General features: G+C 40.9%; 1 protein-coding gene across 4 annotated transcripts in view; it reads right to left on the bottom strand.

The window, feature by feature from the left end:
• Znrf3 (zinc and ring finger 3) overlaps nucleotides 1-24045 on the bottom strand; it is a 222880-nt gene that overhangs the window by 49205 nt on the left and 149630 nt on the right. For all 4 annotated transcript variants that reach the window (XM_005396172.2, XM_005396171.2, XM_013520423.1 and 1 more), the window contains one exon: nucleotides 11904-12029. In XM_005396172.2, the coding sequence (XP_005396229.1) occupies nucleotides 11904-12029 (126 nt within the window). The remainder of the gene's footprint in view (nucleotides 1-11903; nucleotides 12030-24045) is intronic.

Raw genomic sequence — 24045 nt, 5'->3', positions numbered from 1 at the left:
AAAAAAAAAAAAAAAAGACAAAGGGACTAGAAAATTTTGAATAGTAAAATAAATTAACGCTTAAAATTTGAGTATACCTTTAAAATTAAAAGTCATAAAAATGTTAGGATTTTTATCAGAATTTAAGATGGAAAAGCACAAAGAAAAAACTTGTTTTTATAAGCCATCTACTACAAACAGATGCAAAATGAAGCATGTAAAGCTAAACACCCTAAATTTTGATTTTCAGAAACTGATGATAACAAAAGTTCCTTACATATTCCACATTCCTTTCTCTGAGGTACATTTAAGAGTCGATACACTTTTGAAAACTTACAGCACAGGTTAATACACAATAGCAAAGGCCTAGTTCCTTTACACTGCACAAGAAGTAGCACAAGTTCTTTAGGTTAACTAAAATCGAATACAACAGTATTAGAATGACTGGAATGCACTGGAACTATTTTTTTTTTTTGTTTTTTTCCAGTACCGGGAACCAAACTCACGACCTTGCGCTTGCCAGGCAGGCGCTTTGCCGCTGAGCTAAATCCCCAGTCCCCAGGAACTATTATTTTTATAACTACAAGAGAAAAAAAATGAGTCAACACATAGCCCAATATTTGATTTGAGAAAACAAAATCTCACACACACACACACACACACACACACACACACACACAGAGTTCCCTGTAGCTTTTATCAAATAAAATATGGTACTTTTTGGAAAGGAAACAAACATAAAAGACAGAGAGAGACAGAGAGAGGCTAGAGATGTAACTCAGTACCAAGGTCCTGGGTTCAATCTCCAGTACCATACACAAATAATCCCATTATTTGTCCAGGGGGAGTGGACAATTCCCAATTTCACAAAAAAGAGGGCTTCTTCCCCCTTTTTTGTGATATTGTGAACTGAACAAAGGACTTTCATACTGAGCTACATTTGCAGCATCCCCTCCCCGCCCCCCTTTTACTTTGAGACAGTGTCTTTCATGAGTCACTAAGTTGCCCTGGTGGGCTCAAACTTTTGGTCCTCCTACCTCAGCTTCCCAGAGTGCTGGAATTACAGACAAAAGCCAAATGTCCAGTTAGCTAGCTATTTTTGATGAGCTTCTCAGCTGGCCTGTTGTACCATTCTCCTGTATCTAGGATAACCTTGCTGTGACTATTGAGAGCTTGCACATAGTTGAAGGAGGACTGCAGCAAACCAGGTTTCCCACCCTGGGAAACCAGCCGTCTGTGCTCCTCAGGTTGGCACATTATTTGTTCTGTTTACTCATTCTATATTCAAAATTCTCTTAACCCTCCCAGTCGGTTTCAAACAATGTTTTCAGCTAGACTTTTATAGCTACAAATGTCTCTGATGTAGTTTTTTTTTTTTAAGTACTGTGTTTCAACAGTCTTTTAACCATGAGGTTCCCAGAAGATTTATGTGTTGATGAAAAGCACTAAATTAAAAGTTTGTGACAAAACAAAAAATGGTGCTCCCTGAGTTTTTCCACGCATATCATGCCAATTTTTTCCTCTTGATCTGATTTTTTTTTTAAACTAAGTTCCTTTCTTGCTTTCCTTTTTAACCAAATATGGGAGACATTTACTCAAGTACTCCTTAAAATAAATCTGCAGAGCTTTCCAAACTTCCTTCTCAACAAGAAACCCACCTCATCTCACACTAGAAAATGTGCTCCTATTTGCTTGAAGAAATAGGTTTGGAGGGGAGGAAACAAATTTGTTGCGTTTCTAAGAACTTGTCATACGTTACTATAATTATTTTAATAACCACAACTATCTTTACAGAAGGGGATACGGAGACAACAAGCAAACAGACTTGGCCCAAAGTTACACAGCTTCTGCCGAGAACTATCATTTGTATCTGGGCTGCTCAGCTCCACAGCCTCGCCAGTGACGGTCAGCCTTTTAGAGCTTTCAATGATACAAACAGCCCACTGCATTCTGCACATCTAAAGAAATCACCAGCAGTGTACAAAGAAAACCCACAAACTTGGAAAAAATTGTAGCTGACTGTCCCTCAGACAAAGGGCTTCTATCTAGAACATATAAAGAATTAAAAAACATCAGCACCCCCAAATTCAAAGACCTAATCCAAAAATGGGCAGCTGAGATGAACACACACTTCTCAGATCATGAAATACAAATGGCAAATAAATACATGAGAAAATGTTCAACATCATTAGTCATTCAAGAAATGCAAATTAAAACAACACTGAGATTCCACCTTACCCCAGTAAGAACGGCTAGCATTAAGGAATCAACCAATAACAAATGCTGGCAAGGCTGTGGAGAAATAGGAACCCTTCTCCACTGCTGGTGGGAATGCAGATTGGTGAAACCGCCGTGGAAATCAGTTTGGAGATTCCTTACCAAACTAGGTCTAGAGGTACCATTCAACCCAGCTATACCCCTTTTGGGTATTTTCCCAGAAGATCTAAAAACATCATATCACAGAGATATATGTGCACCTATGTTCATAGCAGCACAATTTGTAATTGCTAAATTGTGGAAGCAACCCAAATGTCCATTACTGAGGATTGGATAAGAAAATTGTGGTACTTTTATAGAATGGAATATTACTCAGCTATAAAGAAAGATAAACTCGAGTCTTTTGTAGGTAAATGGTCACAACTAGAGACCATACTCATAAGTGAAATCAATCAGACCTGCATGTGCAAGCACCGCATTGTCTCACTAGTGTAAAACCTGAAAAAGTTAATTTAAACTCGGAGGTATGACAGACATTGTGAAATGATAGGAAAACACTCAAGGGTAAAGGGCAACTGGATGTGGGAAAGAGAAGGGAAAGAAGGAGAAATGTTGTATGTATGTATGTACAGGATAGTTAACATAGTTGTTCTACTGTCTTCTATTTCTTTGCTGAAAGAAACTGCTAATGAGTCCTTGATTGATCAATATTGCATGTCTCTGTTTTCATGAGAAACCACTTTGAAGATATCAATATGTAATACAACAAGCATTTGTTAATTTCCTACCACTTTGTTTGTAACTCTGTATTGTCTGTACCGTTCTTTTGCTATTTTGTAAAAGGTTGTCTGTCTGTTAATGTTTTCCTCCTTTTATTTTTAAAATGAAAACAAAACAAAACAAAAAAAACAGCCCACTGCAACACACATGCCATAGGTTCGCCACCACTGGCTTAGGCGCTGTGCACCCTTCCCACGGAAACACAAAATAACATGCCGTAACAACACGTATCATTTGTTCTACAGAACACAGCCCTATGGTCATCAAGGGCTTGTCATAAAAAAGGGCAATGGGGCCTAAACAGGGCAATGGAGAGGGAATGAATGAGCAAGAAGTGGAATGTGAGGCCTTTTATGAAAAGAAAATTTATATGTCATAATAGAACAGAGCTTTGTATACCTCAACACTGTTTACATGTATAACCAGATTATTCTCTTCTCCCTTTATTTTTAATTGGCAAACCGTAATTGCATATATTACATATTTATGAGGCCAGATTATTTTTGTGGTAGGGGCTGTCCTGTGTACTATATAATGCTGAGCATGCACTTCTTGGATGCTAGTAGCACCCCACCCCCCAACATTTTTGTCTAAAACCCCCAAATCTCTCTAGACATTGCCCCTGGTTGAGAATCACTACAATAGGACTCTTAGAAGGATGGTACAAGCAGGGTCCCAAGCAGTTGCACAGTACTTCCAAGGATGCCAGAAGCATGAGGTGTAGGCACGGTTCCCTGCTCTCAGAATGTGATCAGCGTCTCCTTGCTAACTGGAGGAGGCCTGATGAGGCTAATGCCTATGATGGGGAACAACTGCTCAAGACCCTGGGACAGTCAGCGGCCTTCTCTCTTTTCCCACAGCAGATCTAACTCAAGTTCAGTCCCACTATCCCTCTTGAGATGGGCATCTCATAGTCAGGAGTGCTGAGCTAGGCTTAGGTAAAGGACCAGGGCACTCACGTATCCCTGGAAATATTTATCTGTAACCAAAAATCCAAATGAGAATGGTATGCTGAAGGATAAGCACCCCCACCCCAATACCTGCATGCATTGTAAACAACTCTGCAGTTTTGCCCAAGTTCCTGCCTCAAGGTCCAACCCAGGTAAGCCCCGTTTTAGAAGGTTGTGCCTGAAGGTTACATCCCAGAGCAAGCCTCAAAGACATTAAGATCTTTTTCACTTAAGTCCTTCAAATTCGCTCCTGTTATTTGTTATTAAATGTGGAAAACAGCAGCCCATTGGTTTTATTCAAATTACTAACACATCAGAGCCAGTCCCCATTTGGCTCCAGTACCGCCGAACAGAATCATTTCATGACAATATATTAATCTTTATTTCCTGTACTGTCCACTAGGTTTTGCTCATTTCAACTGACTTTACAAAAGTCACACAGCTCAGCCAAGCTCTATGGGATAATCTTGAATGTGAACATTACGACAAGTTGCTGAACTCAAAATTCAGGTCTCATTTCATATTCTTCAAAATTATTAAGAGTCCCAAGGACTTTTGTTTATGTTTTATAGCTACTGACAGTTACCCTTTTAAGAAGTAAAACAAATTTTGAAAACACAGAGCAGGTACGCACACATTCTATTAATTATCAGAGGGGTGAATTCACCACATACAAGGATGGTCTTGGAAAACTGCACCATATACTGTGAAAGAATAAGAGTGAAAACGACAAATATTTTCATAATACTATGAAAATAGTTTTGGGGCCAGGGACATAGCTCAGCAGCACAAGCGCCTGCTTGGCAAGCACAAGGTCTTTCAATTCCAGGTACCAAAAAAAAAAAAAAAGAAAAGAAAAGAAAATAGTTTTGATTCTGTGGATCCCTTGGAAACAACTTTGAGGATCCCTAGGGGTCCTTTGGCCATTTTGTGAATTGCTATGTTAGATTAACACCTATATAGTGACTTTACTAGCTTTGGTTTTTATCAGAGAATTCAGTGAGACAATGACCAAAAGAGAAACACCTGACTTCAGACAGATTTGTCAAAACACATTCATCACTATGACACAACTGTCTCCTTCCTCAATTATTTTTGAGTGCTTTTTCCTTCATGCAGCCATTGCTGCTCATCACTGCATTACATATCAAGCTCTGGTTACATGTGATAAAGAAGAAACTACGATCAGTAACTAAACACATTCTCCCTCTTTTAAGTGCTATTCCCACTTGAGGTGGAAACATGCTGCAGGGGTGAAAGAATGTGGGAGGGTTGAAACTGGGATTCAAACTCACTTTAGTTACTCTTTGCATTTCACTTAGTTTCATTTTCTTATCCCATCCACTCACTGTCATGAAAAGAGAACAGATATAAAAGTCCATTTTCCCTTTTAACCAAATTCTCTATTTTCAGAGTTGCTGTTTGAAAGATATGTGAGAAATTTTCCCAGGACTTACCATGATGTGCAAAGGAGGATCTGGTTTCTGTCCTGGGTTATCTGTATCATTTCTTTTCTATTTTAACAAGACTTGGTAATATCAATCACTCATTCATGATGGGACTATACTCCATCACTTCAGGAACAAAAAGCTTATTTTTATTATTTTTTTACACCCATCACCATCCTACTCCATATATTGCAAAATTATCTAAGTGACAGCAAAATTTTTTTTTTTTTTGGTTAGTTTTTGTTTTAGAGACAGGGTCATACTAGCCTTGAACTCACTATGTAGCCCAGGCTGGCCTCAAACTCGTGGCAATCCTCCCTCAGTCCCCCAAGTACTAGGACTATAGGCCATCACACCCAGCTCACACATTTTTAAAACTATGATAAAATATATGTAACAAGCAATTTACTATTTTAACCATGAAGTGCACAGTCCAGCAGCACAAATACATTCATAGGACCACAATCCACCTAAAGAACCTTTTCAGCTTTCCAAACTGAAACTATATTTATTCAGCAACTCCCCATTCTCCCCTGTCCACAGATCCTGGCAGCAACCACTCCACTTTCTGCCTCTATTGATTTAACTTCTTAAGTAATATACTGCTGTGCTAAAAGATACTGAAGGATAATATGACAAGGAGAGAGAAGAAAATGGACAGTAAGAACCACTAGTTTGTTTAGTATATCCAGCTGTGTCAGGAAACTATGATCAATACTAAATGCATTCTCTCTCCTTTAGAGAGGGGGTGACACTTGGAAGACACAGAGCTTAGAAGGGTTAAAACTGGGATTTAAACTCAGTTTAGTTACTCTTAACCATTATAGGCTTCCCATCCTCCAACCAGCTTGAAAAAAAAAACTTCCTTTGACTGTCTTCTGGACATCTTGGTTCTCAGTCTTTATTTGTTCTTTGCAGTGAAGTTTCCAAGACCCTCTGAGGGCTGGAGGAGGTTGATGGATTGAGCACAAGGATTCAGTTGTCAGTCAACCTTCCCGGCATGGTTTCCTGATGCTCACAAGAAGAGGCGGGATTACAGAACAGCTTTTCTGTCCGCAATCCAGCAGTCTTCCTCTTTGCCACCCTGTTAGCCATGCTCCTTCTGCACTTGTACATTTGCCCACATGTGAAACAGGGAAGGGCAGAGGGCAAACATGGGATGTCCTCAACAATTCCACTGGCTTCAGCCTCACCAAAATGTTAAAAAAGAATTGATGACTGGGTCCACTTAGCTCCTGAGACATCCAGCAGCAAGGCGTAACCTGACCATCCCCCTCGCCATTCAGCCTAGATGCCACTGCCTAGTGAACACCTCTACAGCCAGACCCTATGACATGGCCCTTTCGTCAGATGCCTTCAGCGGCTCCCAGCGAGCTACCTAGATGATCAAGACCAAACTCCTTAACCTGAAAGCCTCTTCCTTCCTTCGCAAATTTTCAGTGCCCCTTAAACAATATCTTGTTCCCTTTTTTCTTCCTTGTTCTGGAGATTCTGCACCCTCCTTATCCTAATGTGTCATGTTCTCCCATACCTCTGTGTCGCACAGTCCCTTGATAAAACCTCTCGACCCCTGTCTAGTCCATGTGGACTAGCTTTTCCTCACCACAATCGATGTCTGTATGTAGGACAAGAAGAGGTCTTGCTTTATGGAGCACACACGAACCAGGAGGCCCTTTGTTCCACACACTGAGTGACTCAGGATAACCTGAGGGTATCACCCACCGGCTTATGACTGCACTGTTCCCCGTCAGCTCTCTTCTGGAAAACACATCTTATTTCCTCTCCATAAATGAAGATGAGACAGCCTAAATTCCAGTGTATTTCCACTCTCAGAGCACAACTCACTGGCCTGAAGATGAGCATCTGATTTGAGGTGGGCCTGTGCATTAGTCAGATTTCCAGTGACTGAAACCCCTGAATTGTGAGCCAGGACCCTCACAGCACATTTCCCTTTCTGTCAGTGGAGTTCAACTGGGATTCAAACCATGTGGAGCCAACAGTCCTGGCCAAGCCTGTGTGACCACAATGAAACGGCATACGATTCTTGTAGAGGAAAACTGGCCAGTATAAAGAAGGTAAGGAGAAGAAAACAGTATCAGTATAGGAGTAGAATGCTCTTATTTCACATCTCAGCTTTTACGAGCTATCTCAGGTTATATAAAAAACCTCTGGGAGTCAGTTTCCTCACCATAATATGAGAATGGGACAGGATCTCTAGAGTTCTCCTGAAAATCAAAGACGATGCTGGATAGAAGGCTCCCAGCACGCTGTGGGCACCCAACACAAGATGGGTGCTTTTACACTCTCATCAGGCATTGACATGAGCCAGGCTTTGAGCCAAGTAATCCACAAATGTCCCCAAACTGCCACAGTGACAAAGGCAACATTAGACCTGTGTCACAAATGAGCAGGTCCTGGAGAACTAAAGTCACTAAAGTCACTCAGCCAAGACAAGGTCACTGCGACATGTAATTCCCTACCTTTCTTAGGTTTTATTAACTTCCTCATATTGTCTTAAACCCTGAAAAGAGCCATGTCTGATGACCATGCTGTCTTTCAAAACTCTCCTTAGGAACTGCTCCAACCTGGGGTGATGGGGGTGAGCTTATTCTGCCTGGAGCTATGGTATCAGGACCAGGTAGCCTTCACTAGAAAGATCAGCACATTTTGTGTGTTTCAGGCCATGAGAGGTTGATGGGTCATAGGAGCCAAAGTTAGTTAAAGTTAACCTTCTAAATTCTTTGTAGCTCCTTAAAATGCTTAACAATGACTGGACTGAAGGGTTAAAATGCATGCCTAGGGCATAAACATAGACTCTGCACTTTGGGGGTGATTTAAGACCCCTACTTTTCAATGCAAGCTGCCCAGAAATGTCAATTTTATTTTGTTTTAATTTCCTAGGACTTAAAATGTCACAGGTAATGGAGCCTGTCCTCCAGGGTTATAACTAAAATCTCAACTAGAAAATCGAGGAAAGATTTTTTTAGGGGCGGGGGGCTCTTTTTGAGACAGAGTCTTGCTATGCAGTTCAGGCTGGCCTTGAGCTCACTTTGTAGCCCAGGCGGGTCTCGAACTTGCAATGATCCTCCTGCCTCAGCCTCGCGAGTGCTGGGATTACAGGTGTGCAACACCACGCCTGGAGAGCAAAGATTTTTAAATATGATCCAGACACTTGAAATATGAGAAAAGCAAGGGACCTAGACAGCATCCTATTCACATAGTGAAAAAGAAAGGCCCAGACTGAAGAGACTTGTCCTTGGCGTGGTTGGGCACCCTGGCCTACTACTTGGTGGTGGTGGTGGTGAGGGAGCTGGCCACACCCCAGTTTGGCCTCTGCCTCCATAGCAGATCCTACAATTTGTACCATCTCCACAGAATCAAAAAGATTAGAAAGAGGGGCTCATAAATCATTTTTCTCTCATGAGCTTACAGTGTTTTCTAAGGAGTTCAAAAGTACTCAGTAATAAAACAAGGTGATGAGTTTAAGTCTTTTGCATTTAAAATGAAATTTTATTTAAACTCATGGAGAGGCTTTTTTAAAAATTTAGGATATTCTCTGTTATTTCAAGGTTTTGCCCTGTGCATTTTCTGTGGATGGGTGGGTGGCAAGAGTGGTTGAGAGGGAGGGAGAGGGGTCTGTGTGTATCCATACCACCCCACCCAGGTTCTACAGACTGTCTGAACACCTGGCACGCTGTGGCAGATGAAGCCCTCCTGTCTATAGCTTTCCAACAAGTCTCAACAACAACCCAGAAGTCTTCCACCCCATCCACAGCCTGCTGGCCTGGCTATACTTCTTCCCTAAGCCATTTAACTTTTTTTTCTCTGCACAGCAGGGAATTGAACCTAGGACCTTATGCAATGGTAGGCAAGGGCTCTACTGTTGGGCTGCATCTGGCCTTCTTTCTATGTCTTTTGTGCCTCTTTCTGCTGTCAATTTCTTGTATAGCCACCAAAAATGAAGTAGAAGGAAAATCATGTTATCTACGCTGTCTATGAGGATTACTTTGCCATCCTTTACCCTAATCTTTTGTTCTTGCCTTTGGGAGCTTAGAAAAAAAGAAAACACAGTTAGCAAAGTTAATGAAAATGAAATTGAAAACAACCACATTTGACTGATGGATAGATGGATGGATGGATGGATGGATGGATGGATGGATGGACGGACTGAGACAAGGTCTTGTTTTGTAGTTCAGGCTAACCTTGAATTCACAATATAGTTCAGGCTGGCCTCGTACTCAAGGCAATCCTCTTGCCTCAGCTTCCCAGAGTGCAGGGATTACAGGCATGCACCACCACACCGACTAACAGCCACATTTTAGGAAGATGAGAGACAGAGACAGGGTGGCAGCTTTTAAGCAAAAGTGAGACTGTCTTATTTTGGCCCCAAGCAAGCATTTCTGCTAATGATTTCATTTACGTGTCAACTCTAAGCCAATGGCAATAACTAACCATATGCAAATGCTGCCTTGCCATCCCCTAGCCTTCCCAAACAAACACGGGGCTGCTGCTCTCAGCCAGGCAGAACCACAGACTTAGTTCCTACCCCTTTGCACTGAATTACTATTTGGTAAATGAATAAACCCAAAAAGCACTTAACAGTTCAATATGTCTAAGGTTTCCATTTTCCCCCTTTCACAGGCCACCAGGCCAAACCAGTCAAAACTCTCCAAGTAAAACCATAGCATGGTTGTCTCAGGAGGGGAGGAAATAATAGAGTGTCCCTATGAGCACTGTTTCAACCCATTTATTGATAGAACAGACACAGAGATGGAGCCTTAACAGAATAGGGCAAAGTGAATGAAGCCAAAGCGCTGAGTGCTACATAGAAATGACTTAAGTACAGGAGAAAACAGTGTATTAGGAGCAGAATATCCACAAGGAAAGCACTATGCCTACCCTCTGTCTGTAACTGGCATTTTTCCTAGGAAAATATTAAAATATTCTCAAGAGTGTCACTATTCTTCTACCACCATTAAGCAGCTCTGGTCAACTATTTAAACAATGAAGTATCAGAGCCTAAACTACCTAAAACACCTTGACTCAATGTCAAACCAAACTGCAAACCAGACAGTAATTCCTCTGGGTTTTCCCCTCTTCGATAAAAAAGAAGGAAATTTGACAAGTGTCCTCAAAACAAGAGACACAACAATCACAAATTAGATGGGTGAAGGACTCTGGGTCAGAGGTTATTCAGGAGACATTGGCAGGGGCTTCTTTGAGTCTCTCTGACTCTTTGAGTCAAAACTACTTCTCTGATTTCCTAAGAGAGTCTAAAGTGTAAAGCACTAGAACAAATTCCCACCCCATTTTAGCAGTCTATTGCATAGTACCTATAAGTGCAACATTTGAGAACATTAAAAAATATCCAGGCAATAACATTACCCTTAGGGGATACCACTTTTCCTTCAACCAAAAATTCAAATAACTTTGTCCGAACCTTTCCTTTTAACAAAATGATCTACTTTAAAACAGATTGTTACCTGTTATATTTTAAGGTCCTTGATGGATGGTTTTCCAAAGTAAATTTATTTCTATCTTATACTGCAGTCAGAAGTAATGTTGACTTTCTTGGCTAAAAAGTCTTTTTTAGTACTTCTAAATGGGGTGACAACACCAATGGCAGCAAATGTTTTTTGAAGGCTCACTCTAGCACAAGGCATTTGCATCTCATCTCACCTCCTAACCACCCTATGAGGTAAGTTCTAAACAGGACCATAATTGCTGTCTACCATTCTAAAACCAAAACAGCTCTAAAACCCAAAAGTTTTTCCATAACTTACTTGGCAGCAAAACTTAATGGATCTGAACTCATCTGGAGGCAAAGCTGCCCTGACCTAACATGAGCTATTTTGATTTTAGCTATCCCACTTAATGTGAATATCCATATGGCTTGCTACACCAATATGAAGGTGTATGATTACTGAGTGTTGCCCCAGATTCCCTGGAGATTACTTAATAGAAAATAATTCTCTCTAAGCTCTCCCAGTCTCAGAATTCTAAAACATCTGGCCTGAAGGAGGTAAGATAAAGTACTGTAAAAGTACTATTATCAACCCATTTTATAGACAAGAAACTGAGACTTCTTGAGGGAAAGCAACTTGCCTGAAGCCACCAAGGAGACAATAGATAAGGCCAACTGAGGCTGGCAGCCTCCTTCAGACCCTGAGTCTGTGAACATCATTAACAGGCTGCTGCAGGACACGTCTGAGTCCTCAACTCACCCAACTTCAGCCATGATGGAGAGCTGGGCTGAACTGGCTCTTCCCCATAACCAACTATGGTGGTACCGCAGTTTATGAATTTGTTTTATGATTTTGAGGAAGATGGCCGTGGTCCTGTTTGCCACCTGATATAGAATTTGCAAATGGAGGCAAGATTTTGCCAAATGCTTTTGCTTACAAACCCAACTGTTGGCAAACAGAAGTGTTCGTCAACCAAAGTATTACTGTATTGGAAACGTTGGGGGAAATGATTGAGTAAAAAACATCAACCAGAACAACAGCAATTTGGAGGGCTGGGTGCTTACCTTGCCCAGGACAGTGAGGCATGGTTTTGGGTCCAATTCTGGCTGTTCCAGCTTCACCACTCCTACCCAGCCATATTCATACAAGTCCTCCTCATCATTGTTATTACACAGGCCCAGCGGGTGCATCTAGGAGATAAAATGGAAAAAAAATTTCAACAGGCCAGCTACATTATTTGCTGGTTCATACTGTGTACTTCTCCTATTCCAGCCAAAAGTAGGCTTAAAACTTTAAGGCAGGAACAGTTTTATCAACTTTTGAGGGATCCCATTTCAGGACAATAAGCAGAGGACTGAGGAGAACACAATTAAGTTACTATATAAACATATTTTATGGATGCCTTCTCTCCGCTTTCTAAATGGTGGTCATTCAAGGTAGAAAGGTAGTAGAGGAAAAAAACACCATAACTCCCATACAATGCCAATCTAAATTGCTGTGAAATACCATAAATTTAACATTAAGTACCAATTATATAATGAGATAAGTACCAATTACATAATGGCTTCTAGATCTTAACAACACATTTACTCCCACTTCTACAAAAGGACCTGAAGATAAATCCAGGACTCTACAGAAAGACAATTAGAAACTGGGAGAATCACAAGTATAACTAAGAAGCTATAGAAGGCTATATCCTTGGCTACTTGGAAACAGATGAAATTTTTTGAGGTCTTTTTCAAATTTGCAAAATTAAAGATAGGTAGAAATATCATATTTTCTCATGTAAAAAATTGAAAACCAGAGCAATCCTAAGATTCACGCTCACAGTGTTATCATTAAATTGTAGTAAGCCCTCGAACCCCTAAAAATAATCTGGAAATTCAAAATCTTGTGGATAAATGTGACTTAACAAGAAGCGCATGAACTCAGCACCATGGGTCCTAAGCTCATACGTAAGTGGAAGATATGCCTTTAGATCTGCAGCAAGTCAAAGACATAGGAGACCTAAGAATCCACTGTGGACAGAATAACAGCCCCCAAAGACATTTATGTCCTAATCTCCAGACCCAGTGAATAAATTACCTCACATAACAAAAGGTGCTTCCCGATGTTACCAAGCTTCAGATGGGGAAGGTTCCCTGGGTTCTCCAGAGGAGATGAATGTATTACAAGGGTCCTTAAGAGGAAGAGGAGGCATGAGAGAAATACAGAGATGTGGCAACAGAAGCAGAGACCAGAGTGATATGCTTCAAAGATGGAGAAGTAGATCATTAATCAAGGAAAGCAGGCAGGCCCCAGAAGTTGGAAAACTGAAGAAAACAGACTGTCCTCTAGAGCTTCCAGAAGGAATGCAGCCCGGCAGACTCATTTTGGACTTTTGACTTCTAAACTGTCAAGAGAATAAATTGATATCGCTTTAAGCCACTATGTTTGTTGTAACTTGTTATAGTAGCAAACAAGAAACTAATAACCTACTTTCTCCCTCTCTCATTTTACAGGTAAGAGGTTCAAGATAAGTGTCTGTACCAAGATAACACAACCAACAAGTGGCATACCTAGAGGTGACCCGGCCCTTGGATTGACAGTCTTGTGCCTTCTCACTCTGCCTGATTACTTCCTGGTCCCTTTCTCTGACAGCTGCCATCTGACTAGGGAAAAGGACCAAGACAGCGAATCTAATTTCTGCTGTATTTGAATGCAACATGAGTTTATCACAAGCAGCAGGGGTTGCTAAAATGTTTGGGGGAACTCTGTGCAGCTGCTGAGCCTCAAGTCAGCTTTGAAGGAAGGGGGAGACTCATCAGGCAAGCTAGTCCTTCTAAGCCTTGGAAAGGGTTGCTAAGAGATGACATGGAAGGGGAAGGAGAATGAGATTGTTCTGATCAGTAGACAGCAGAAAGGGTCTCACAGTCCACACAGAGGAGGCAAAGAGAAGGCACAAACACCAGAAGGGAGTCTGGATACCAAGGCAGTATCACAGGTCCTGTGGCAGAACAAGGCACAGTGAAATGGATGTTTAGGTGGATGAGTTGACAGGCCTTGGGACAGCAGTGTGCCTGGGCTCCAGAGACAACGAGGGGAGGGCAAAGGGTATGGCTCAAGGATGAAAGGTTCTTGGAACCTGAATCCCATGGAACAATGTACAAGGGGTTACAAAAGTCCAAGGTGCTAAAAGGTGCTGCCAGCAGCTGTCTTTGCAGTGGTTGAGCACCCCCAGTACTCCTGAGAATTCCAAGGCATGAGAAGGGGTGGTGGGGAGGGTAAGGGAAGGGAGGAGAAAGAGGGTTCTCAGAAACCCAATTTTTACAAGTCCCCATGCTCAAAGAGTTTGTTTGCTCAAAGGACCAATGAAGTTTCCACAGTACAATGCTTAGGCCACTCTAGAATGTTCTACCATTATTAAAGGGATGAGTAGCTTGAGACTAGTGACTAGAAGGAGGAGGAATTAGGATGATAAACCAATTGCGTCAACGGCTCAGCCATCTTTGATTTCCAGGAAAAGGCTTGAGGTCCAGTTCAAGCCAGCAGGATTCAAGCATGCTTCCTGAAACCTCAGGTCCACTCTCAGCAATGGTGCACATACTTCTGACCCTTTCTAATGTATCCTATGACACTTTTCACCTGGCCACATGACTTAGAGATTTTTACACAGATTACTGTTTAAGTTACACAGTATATTTTGGGTGTTTGGTCAGTGATAAAGAGCTGTTTTGAAGGAACAGAGGTATCATTCAGGTCTGATCTTTAGTGGTATCATTATCAAAATTTTATTAAAGAAAGGAAGCCCAGAACATTGTATGGGTACATTTATATAAAATGTTTGAAACAGGCAAATCCATAGCGAGAAAGGAGACCAGTGGCTGCCATGGGCTTGGGGACAGAAAAATGGAGAGTGACTATTTAACGGGTACAGAGTTTCCTCCTAGGGGTGATGACGAAAATCAGTAGTTCTCCTAGGAGAACTACATAATGGTAACAGCTGCACAACACTGGGAACATATTAAATGTCAGTAAAGTATATGCTTTTATATGGTGGATTTCATATGCATTTTACCACAATAAAATGTTTTTTTAAAAAATCCAACAGCCAGGTGTGGTGGTGCACACCTATAATCCCAGCACTTGAGAGGCTGAGGCAGGAGTAAATGGGTTCAAGACCAATCTGAACTAGACAGTGAGGCCCTGCCAAAAACAAACAAACAATCCTACAAGTTTACTCAGAAATCACTGCAACCTATCTACTCTTGCCCACAATTAACATGATGAGAACCCACAGTAGAGAACAATATGGTTTCTACTCTTCTAGAACTGAAGCCAACTACAGCAGCTCTTCTAGAAATTCTGTTCTTCAGAATACTGACCCAGTAAGATAAAAAAAAAAAGTTCTTATGCAAGTAAATAACACTGAGAAATACTTCATATAAACTCTTAGGATCTATATTCATAAAGTTCTGCAGAACACTGGTTTAATAAACAAAGTTTTCAATCTTGGCTAAAACTATCAATTCCTTCTCTGATTTACTGTAAGATTATTTTGAGTTTAATATGATCACACGGTTTCATGGGACACACTTTAAGAAATGCTAAGAAAGGGAGAACACATATACCCACGTGAAAGGACAAACCTACAGTAAATATGGTCTAAAACAAAGCCGAATGTCCTCAAATATTGACTAGTCATGATATAAAGAGTAAAGGCTACGGTGGAAAGAGATGAGAGGGCAGTCAAGGACTGCGAGGGAGAGAAAGCAGACACTGGGAGGGTGGCAGATGTGGAGAGGGAAGGAAGCAAGAGCAATACAAGCCCAGGCCGAGCCCTGACCCATTGCAGCAACCATGAGAAGGAAGTGGGTCTTACCAGGCCAGAGGTCATGTTGCAAAGAAGCAGAACTTAGGGCCACTGCAAGGACATGACAAGGGCACATTCCCTGGGCACACAGAAATCTCAATTATGTGAGTAAGCATCAAACACACCCCAAGAGTCCCTGAAGATCTGTCAGGGTCCACTCAAGTCTGTCTGGCCAGCACCTTGAGCTGCTTTTCGCACCAGGTTCTCTCTTTCCCATCCTCAGCATTCCCGCTCTTCTTCTCTCCCAGACTCCCCTATCAGACCTTCTGCTGACACTGGAGTGACTGTTAGCGGCTCAACACATCAGCCTTGTCAAGGGTGCTGACTTCTGAACAAGACTGACGACTTAAACCAAAAGGAATTTTTCTAAAGTACCAGTATGTACAACCAGTTGCTGTGTGTTTGTTTTCATGTGGGAGGTAAAGAAACAACTAAAATCACATCTCACCATCCTTGCCTACCTCCATCTCAAGTTAATTCTTTTCTAAAATCCTTATTCTTGTTTACATCCCCAGGTCCCCAAACTTGCTACTACCTCTCTCAGGCTAGCTGGCCTCTTTGAGCCACCTGACAGAGATAATATTGTAAGATTCAGGCTGCTGTCAGCTCATCTCTGACAATAGAATTAGCTTCCAGAAATGCTAGCCATCCCAAGCCTCCAGCTAACTACGTCCCAGAGTTCTCTTCACCCAAGGTCACCACATTATGAGTTCAGGAGAATGTCTTACAGGGAAGTAGAAGTAATCATAGTATGAACATATCTATAAAAGAGATGACCTATCATAAAGGGTGGAATCTTCCAGGGAAAATACTGGATCCAAATGAATATGCCACATCTAGGAAAAGTGAAACAGGGGCCTTTCCCATGTAACGAACATATACTAGGCTCTGCATTTATATATTAATCTTTAATCCTTACGGCAAATAAGCTGCAAACTAGAACCGGGAATCAGCAACCAAGGAAGAACTGAATGGAGTCCGTGAAAGTCATATTAGTACCGCAAATGACTGAAGCCCACTCAAAGCCAATGGCAAACAATCTAGTTAGGGAGTAAGGGGGAAATATGTATGGGAGTGTCTACAGTGAATGGCCAAAGTGCAAGGAGAAAGCACTGGGAAAAGTGAGAGTCCGCACTTGAAAAATGATTCTTGATGAAGGATACTACACGCACATTCTCAGATAGTTCTGCTGAAAGTGTCCCATGCTACCCGCACAAGATGCACAAGATTCACTGTGTTTATTCTCAAAAATCGGTACAAGGCTTATAATCACAATTTCATTTGTTAAATTAAAAAAAAATAAAACTGCCAGGCACAGTGGAGCACACCTCAGCACTTGGGAGGCTGAGATAGGAGGATCACCTCAAGTTCCAGGCCAGCCTGGGCTATGTAGTGAGTTTAAGGCCAGCCTGAACAATAGAACAAGACCCTGTCTCAAAAAAATAAAATAATAAATAAAAATAAAATAAAAACCGTAATTTTCCATTTCATTTTTCAAGATACAGCCCGAATCAAATCTTTATTTCTATTATCTACTAAGAAATATTAGCGCTTAATTTTAAAATATCCCAAAGCCCTTCTCTGGATAATAATCATGTGTACAGAATGGGGATCTTCTGCACTTGAAAGTCATATATTCTCCCCAAAGGTTCAGCTAGGTGTTGCTTCCTCATTGCTCCAGTCATCACGTAAAACCCAGGCTTCCTAATTCACTCATGCGCATACCAGCCAGTATCATTCAGACTAACTACATGTAGGACCTGTGTTTTTCCAAAGGCTTAATCACTCAAAATTAATCTGTAGATACTTCAGTGTTCAAGCATGTTAACTCTGAATATTAAAACTAGTCATTTCTGAATTTACTTTCTTAAAATGTTTAAATGAATAGAGTTCACCTGATATGAAACTTAAATTTAAATTAAGTTTTTGCCTCCCCTACCCCTTTGACAGTAGTGAGGATTGAACTCAGGGAACACCAAGCTACAACTCCAGCCTTTTTTACTTTTTGAAATTCCGTACAGGGTCTTGCTAATTTGCCCAGGCTGGCCTTGAATTTAAAATCAAATAAACCCAGAGCCCTGGAATGGAACTTGACAAAGACTTCACTAAAACTGTTCTCCACTACAAAATGGAAAGACAGTCTGAAATGAAGTAAGCAAAATTCCTGGGATGGATCTACATTAGAACTTCAAGTAAATGATAAGCTACAATTAAAATGTAAAGATATAATAGGAAGTATGACCTGTGCTATAATTCTGATCTTGTGCTGCCATAACAATATGGGATGTTTCAACATCTTGCTTAAGCCCATTAAAGGAAAAATGTCTGGTTAGTCCTTTATCATGTGGTGGGACACCACTATAAAGCTGTAGCTCTTGCTCTCTTATTCCTCAATTTATTCTAAGAGGTGTTTGGGGATAGAATTATGCAATTTTGTGTCTTAGTCTCATTTCTGCCTTCTTAAGAGGTACATCACCTGGGCAGATGACTCCAGCTCTATAAACCTCAACTTTTGTTCATCCATAAAAACAGGGGCAACAGTATCTGCATCAGTGGGATACACAAGGATTTAATTATTTAAAATACTGGTATTTAAGTAAAGTAGATTTCAATTAATGAGAAAGCCCTCTCCACTTTCTGTACATTGTCATGATCATTTGCGCTTTTTTATCCCTTTGCCTAGAATACTCTGCCCTTCAAGACCAGTTCCTTCTCTGGAACTTTTCTTGAATGCACCCATATAGCTAAGTTGTTTCCATCTTCTTGATCCCAAACCGTTTGTATGGTGCATGCCAGAGTTTTTTCTTCTTGCCCCTAATATGGGCACCTGTTTCTAGAAGTACAGTTCTACTGTATTTGCCTCACCCAGAGCCTTGCAACCCACAGGTGCTCAATAAGAGGATGCTGGCAGAACAGCCTGTGGGCTCTTGGAGACAGGCCTGCTGGCCTGCCTCCTGCTTTGTTTTTGGTAGATCACTTGAGTTTCTGGTTAGCTAAGTGAGGGATCAGGGCAAACGTCAAGATTTAATCAAACTGCTGCATGAACTTTAAGACCAGGTTCTTATAGTTGTTGATTACCAAGTTATCAAAGACATTCCCAGGACAAGAAAACTGATTGACAATGGCGTAGGAGCAAAGACTATTGCTCCTTCACCCTACTGTGAAACTACAGCAGCCTGAGCACACAGAAGCCACAATACTTTATACACAGACAACACAACAACACTGCCAGCCCTCACTCAGGACTGCCTCAAAAAGGAAGGGGAGGACTCAGGGAGAATAAATAATGTTCTCCCCTTCAAAACCCAACAGGCTCAAAGTTTCCCATCCATGTCCAATTTCAGAAGCTGCTGTCAGTAACAACAAAATGAGAGAATAAACCAAAGCAGAGGCCTACACAGGTCTAGGCACAGGGACTTACTCCAACAGAGATGAGAAATAGGGGGCTGGGGATTTAGCTCAGCGGCAAAAGCGCCTGCCTGGCAAGCGCAAGGTCGTGAGTTCGGTTCCCGGTACCGGAGAAAAACCAAAAAAAAAAAAAAAAGAATGTCCAGAGATGAGAAATAAGGGGAAGTCCCAGGATAAAAGCTAAGGAACTAGCCAGCCAAGTAATCTGTACAAACAGGACCAGAAGATGGAGGCTACAGCAGATCCAAATAAAATCTGGACTTATTCATTACCCAAGGGGTTTCTGGGTAATGAGAAGAGTTTACAGTTCTGAACAAGAGAATGACAGGTAACAGTTACACAGCAAATAAAGTAAATGAGGGTGGAGAGGGAGAGATGACATACTATTAATTTCAGGAAGAAACAAATGGCTAAAACTGTAGGCCACAATCAGGATACAGCCTGCAGGGTCCCTCCCAGAGCTCTGACAGCTGTAAGAGTATAAATTCCGATCTAAGCAATAATCATGATATAGCTAACCAGGAAGAAATGTAGAATGGGAAGAATGAAGGAAGGGTGAAAGGGAGAATGTTAAAAGTCAAAACCACGATTCCTTAAGAGAAAGCCAAAAAGACAATTTTGAAATGAACTAAAAATGTGAAGCAGCAGTATGAGCATAACTCACAGAAGTTTAAAAACATTCAGAATTCATGAAAAGCAGAACTACTAAAAAATTGAAAATAGTTGCCCCTGGCAAGAAGAGTCAGTACTGTAATGGCGAATGGTGGGACAGCAGAATGTTCTTTTTTAAAGTGATGATGTACTCTTTGCCTTTCTATGAACATAAAGCCCCTTATTCTGATCAAAAACTTATGCACAGCTGAACAGAAGCCTCTTCCTCTAGGTGTTTCAGCAGACTCTATGGGCTCTCCCCTCTGAAAAAGGAAAAGAAGAACTTTGGTCAGGCTCAAAAGAGACCCCACAGGTGCCCTAACTGAGACGGTGGACCCTTGAAGGCACACTTTTCTGGGACGGCTATTCTGGAAGCCATCCAGGAGCTGGGCTAGGAAAGGCTGACACAGGGCAAGAGAGATGACTCAGGAAGACACAGCGGAGAAAGAGCCAGCAGCCTTCACCATTCTTACAAGCAAAAATAACTCCTAATTTTCTCCCAGACAGACAGACTTCTAGACAAAGCACTGAACATTCTACCTGCATTTTCATAAAAGGAGCTGCCAAGGCCAAATTGCTAAAAACGGTCGATGAATACACCTAACCATCTTTGCTACTGAGTATAAGACAACTGATTTTAGGTTGAAATATGAAAATAAACTTTCTTCAAATTTCTCCCAGCCCAACGAGGTTGATTACCATGGTTACACTGTTAACAGACAAAGACCTATGGGAACTTCTAAGCCAAAAGACTACCTCAGGCAAGATTACATATCTGGAGAAAAAGAACTATGCTCCCCTGTGTATGATCCATCAAGCCAAGCTTTGAAACCAAGACTAGCTCTTTAAGCTTTCAATACAAAATCCTTGAGATATACTGGTGCACTCTTCACATGTCTGAAGGGCAAAACTGAAACCAGGGCTGATGGTGCTTTTACCCAAGGTTACACTATCTCTACACTCAACTGAGAGTTTAAAATAACTTCAAAAGTGCCGCCCGCTTCTAAGTGGGTTACTGTTACACCGGAGCCAAACATTAAACTAATAGGAGGACGAGACATTTCACTCTGTAATATTATCTCATCAAAAAATTCCTGGGGATTTAAAAGGGAAACTTCCTTCCTTTTGTCCTTCTGCCACTATAGGCCAGGGTAGGGTGTCACTAGGGTACAGTGTTTCACATCAAACAGTCCAGACCTTTTCTTAAAGGTGTGGTGGCTAGATCAAGATTTACAATTTATGTGAAGGAATGAAAAAAGATAGCTCCATGCATTTTTCTCTTGAAACAATTTTTTTTCTTCTACATACAAAAAACAAGACAACTTTCAGTACTCTGACCCAACAGACTAAAGCTTTTTCTGGACCTAGGATCCAGAAGAACTTGAATGTAGGTGCCCCCTACCTCCACTGTTATAGCAACAAGAGCAACTGTACTGGGGATAGAAACCATCCCAGACACAAAAAAGGAGACGGCAGTGGCTGCAGTTTGCTGGAGACTTCCAAATCAAAATGTTTGAGGATTAACCCACCACTCCTCTACTGAGGACTCTGGTTTTAGTGGGAAAAAAGAATATCATAAATTATTAGATTTCTATGTACCAAAAACAGGTAGGGATGATAACATGGTAGAAAAGGTACACAGAAAATTTTAAGAAAAGTTAATGTGTACAAAAACTATTTAAAAGTCATATCTGAGCCAGGAATGGTGGCACATGCCTGTAATGTCTACACTTTTGGAGGCTGAGATAGAAGGATGATAAGTTTTAACCCATCCTGGGCACCTTACCAAGAACCTGTTGGAAGGAAGGAAGGAAGGGACAGAGGGAGGGAAGGAGGGAGGGAAGGAGGGAGGGAAGAAGGAGGGAGGAAGGAAAGAAAGAAGGGAGGGAAAGAGGGAGGGAGGAAAGAGCAAAAAATATGGCCAAAAACTGAAAGAAAACAAAAACTGTAGAAGCTGATAGGTTCCAGAATAAGTACAGTAGAAGATTTTTTTTTCTTTTGAGAGACTCTAGTATTTACTCATACCAAACATTCACTGAGCACTAACCCTGTAGTGGACACTGAGCAAGAAAAGGCAATTAAGAACTGAGACCTCCATCACTATAATACTGGTTGATCAATATAGTTTGAAAAATTCTAAAATACATAGATGATTGAAACTGGAAGTTCACCAAGGCTTTCTCTCTATAAGTCATCTCTCTATATAACAGTTTAAAAAGTAAATGGTAGACTACGTAATAATATGCACTGTCAAAGAGATGTGCCCCTTTCCCAAAACTAGCACCATGGACTCCAATGGGCTGGCTCAGCAGGGTTGAACAGTATTCTACAGCAAGCTCCCTTTCTAGTTTGAAAAGCCAGGCATATATATAGCACCATGCGCCCACGCTGGGTTCCCAAAGCAAGCACAGGATGCCTGCAGGCACTCAGCAAGAAAGACCCAAGAGAAAGGTATTACAACACAGCATGCAGGGTAGAACAACAATGAATGCTCTTATAAGCAATGATGACAGCAGTTTAGCCCCAGTGTTCTAACACTTTGAGTTTGTTCAAGAGATCAGCTGACCACACAAACAGGAAGTTACACCATCATTTCATTGCCATTCTCCAATATACAAAACAGACCCCAAAATATTTAAAACAAAAAGTAAACTAAAAAATCTTTCACTGCATAACTGAAAATATACAACTATTACAATAAAGTGTAAATCAAGGTTTTTTTTAATAAAATAAAGACAATGACTTCTGTTATTTAGGCAATTTCTTTATAAAGAACTAATGGAATGTAATTAAAGCCCAGTTTGTTGTAATCATGAGTAGTTTTCCAAATGCAAAGGCATGTAGGCCTTTGAGAGGCAATTTAACCTCCCAATCAAGATTCTAAGTTTTTTCCCCATCCCTCCTCTTTAATTAGAAAAATGTAGAAACTAAAACAGAAGGAATAATCTAACATTTAACAAGCAAATATTCTAAGAGAGATTCTTAGCACAGTGCTGAGAGCAGGCACGTTAATGTCTAGCCTAAGAACACAGCCTGCCATTCTACACTGCCTCCACCAGGGAAGCCTGATCAAGCTAAGCTGTAAGAACAGGGGCTTTGAGTCATGCTGGTCTGGGAAGGATCCTGGCTCTGTCTCTTCTGTGTGGCCTTGGAAGAGTCATGAAACCTCCACACTTTGTTTCTCTATCTGAAGGGCAGTACTGAATCTTTCCAACCCACTTATATTCCTGAGGATCTGATATGAAGAATTCTGTGTGCCTGGTACACATACATGAAAGACTAGATATGAGACCAAAAGCTGAAGCAATCAAAGAAAAAATAAATTGTATGTTATCAAAATTAAAAACCTATAAACCTGTGCTATACATGATACCATCAAGAAATTTAAAAGATAACCCATAGAAAAAGAAAATTTAAAAAACATACATATATGCAAATCTTATGTTTGGTAAAGGACTATTATCTAAAATACAGAAAGAGCTTACAAGTTAGTACTAAAAAGACAAATTATCGAACTAAAAAATGGGCAAAACCAGCACTCAGGCAGGAGACTGCTGAGACTTCAAGGCCACCATGGGCTCATTGTGAGTTCAAGGCCAGGCTGAACTACATAGTGAATCCCTGTCTCAATACAAAGGGGCAAAACGATGTGAATAGACATTCACCCCCAAAAACATGCAAACGTCAACAAGTATGCAAAAGCCTTCAAGGAAATGCAAATTAGTATTTCATACCCACTAGGGTGGATTATAATAAAAAAAATACAGATAATAACAAGTGTTATCTGGGATAGGAAGAACTTAAAACCCTTATACACTACTTGGTGAAAATGTCGAATGGTGTAGCTGTTTTGGAAAACAGTCTGCAAGTTCCTCATATGATGAAACATGGAGTTACCATATGGTCTGGCAATTTCACTCCTAGGTATACACCCAATTTAAATGAAAACATTAACACACACAGTTTTGTACGTGATGTTCAGAGTAACATTATTCATAACAGCCCAAAGGCAAAAGTAATCCCAATGTCCATCAACAAGATGTAAAGAATGGATACACAAAATATGGTATAAACACACAAGGGAATATTATTCAGCCTTAAAAAGGAATAGAATACTGATACATGCTACAATTTGGATAAATCTTGAGAACATCAAGCTGAGTGAAAGAAGTCACAGAACTCCACATCTTATATGAAAGCCATGGAAACATAAAGTAGATTTGCAGCTGTTTAGGACTGGGAGGTATGAGGGGGTAGACAGAAAAACAGGGAGGTGATAGCTAAAAGTATGGACA

This window comes from Chinchilla lanigera, unplaced genomic scaffold, assembly GCF_000276665.1.
Source record: "Chinchilla lanigera isolate Chin_1 unplaced genomic scaffold, ChiLan1.0 scaffold00054, whole genome shotgun sequence".
In the NCBI taxonomy this organism is placed as follows: domain Eukaryota; kingdom Metazoa; phylum Chordata; class Mammalia; order Rodentia; family Chinchillidae; genus Chinchilla; species Chinchilla lanigera.
Note: the sequence above shows the minus strand (reverse complement) of the source record. Positions and strands in the feature narration are given on the sequence as shown.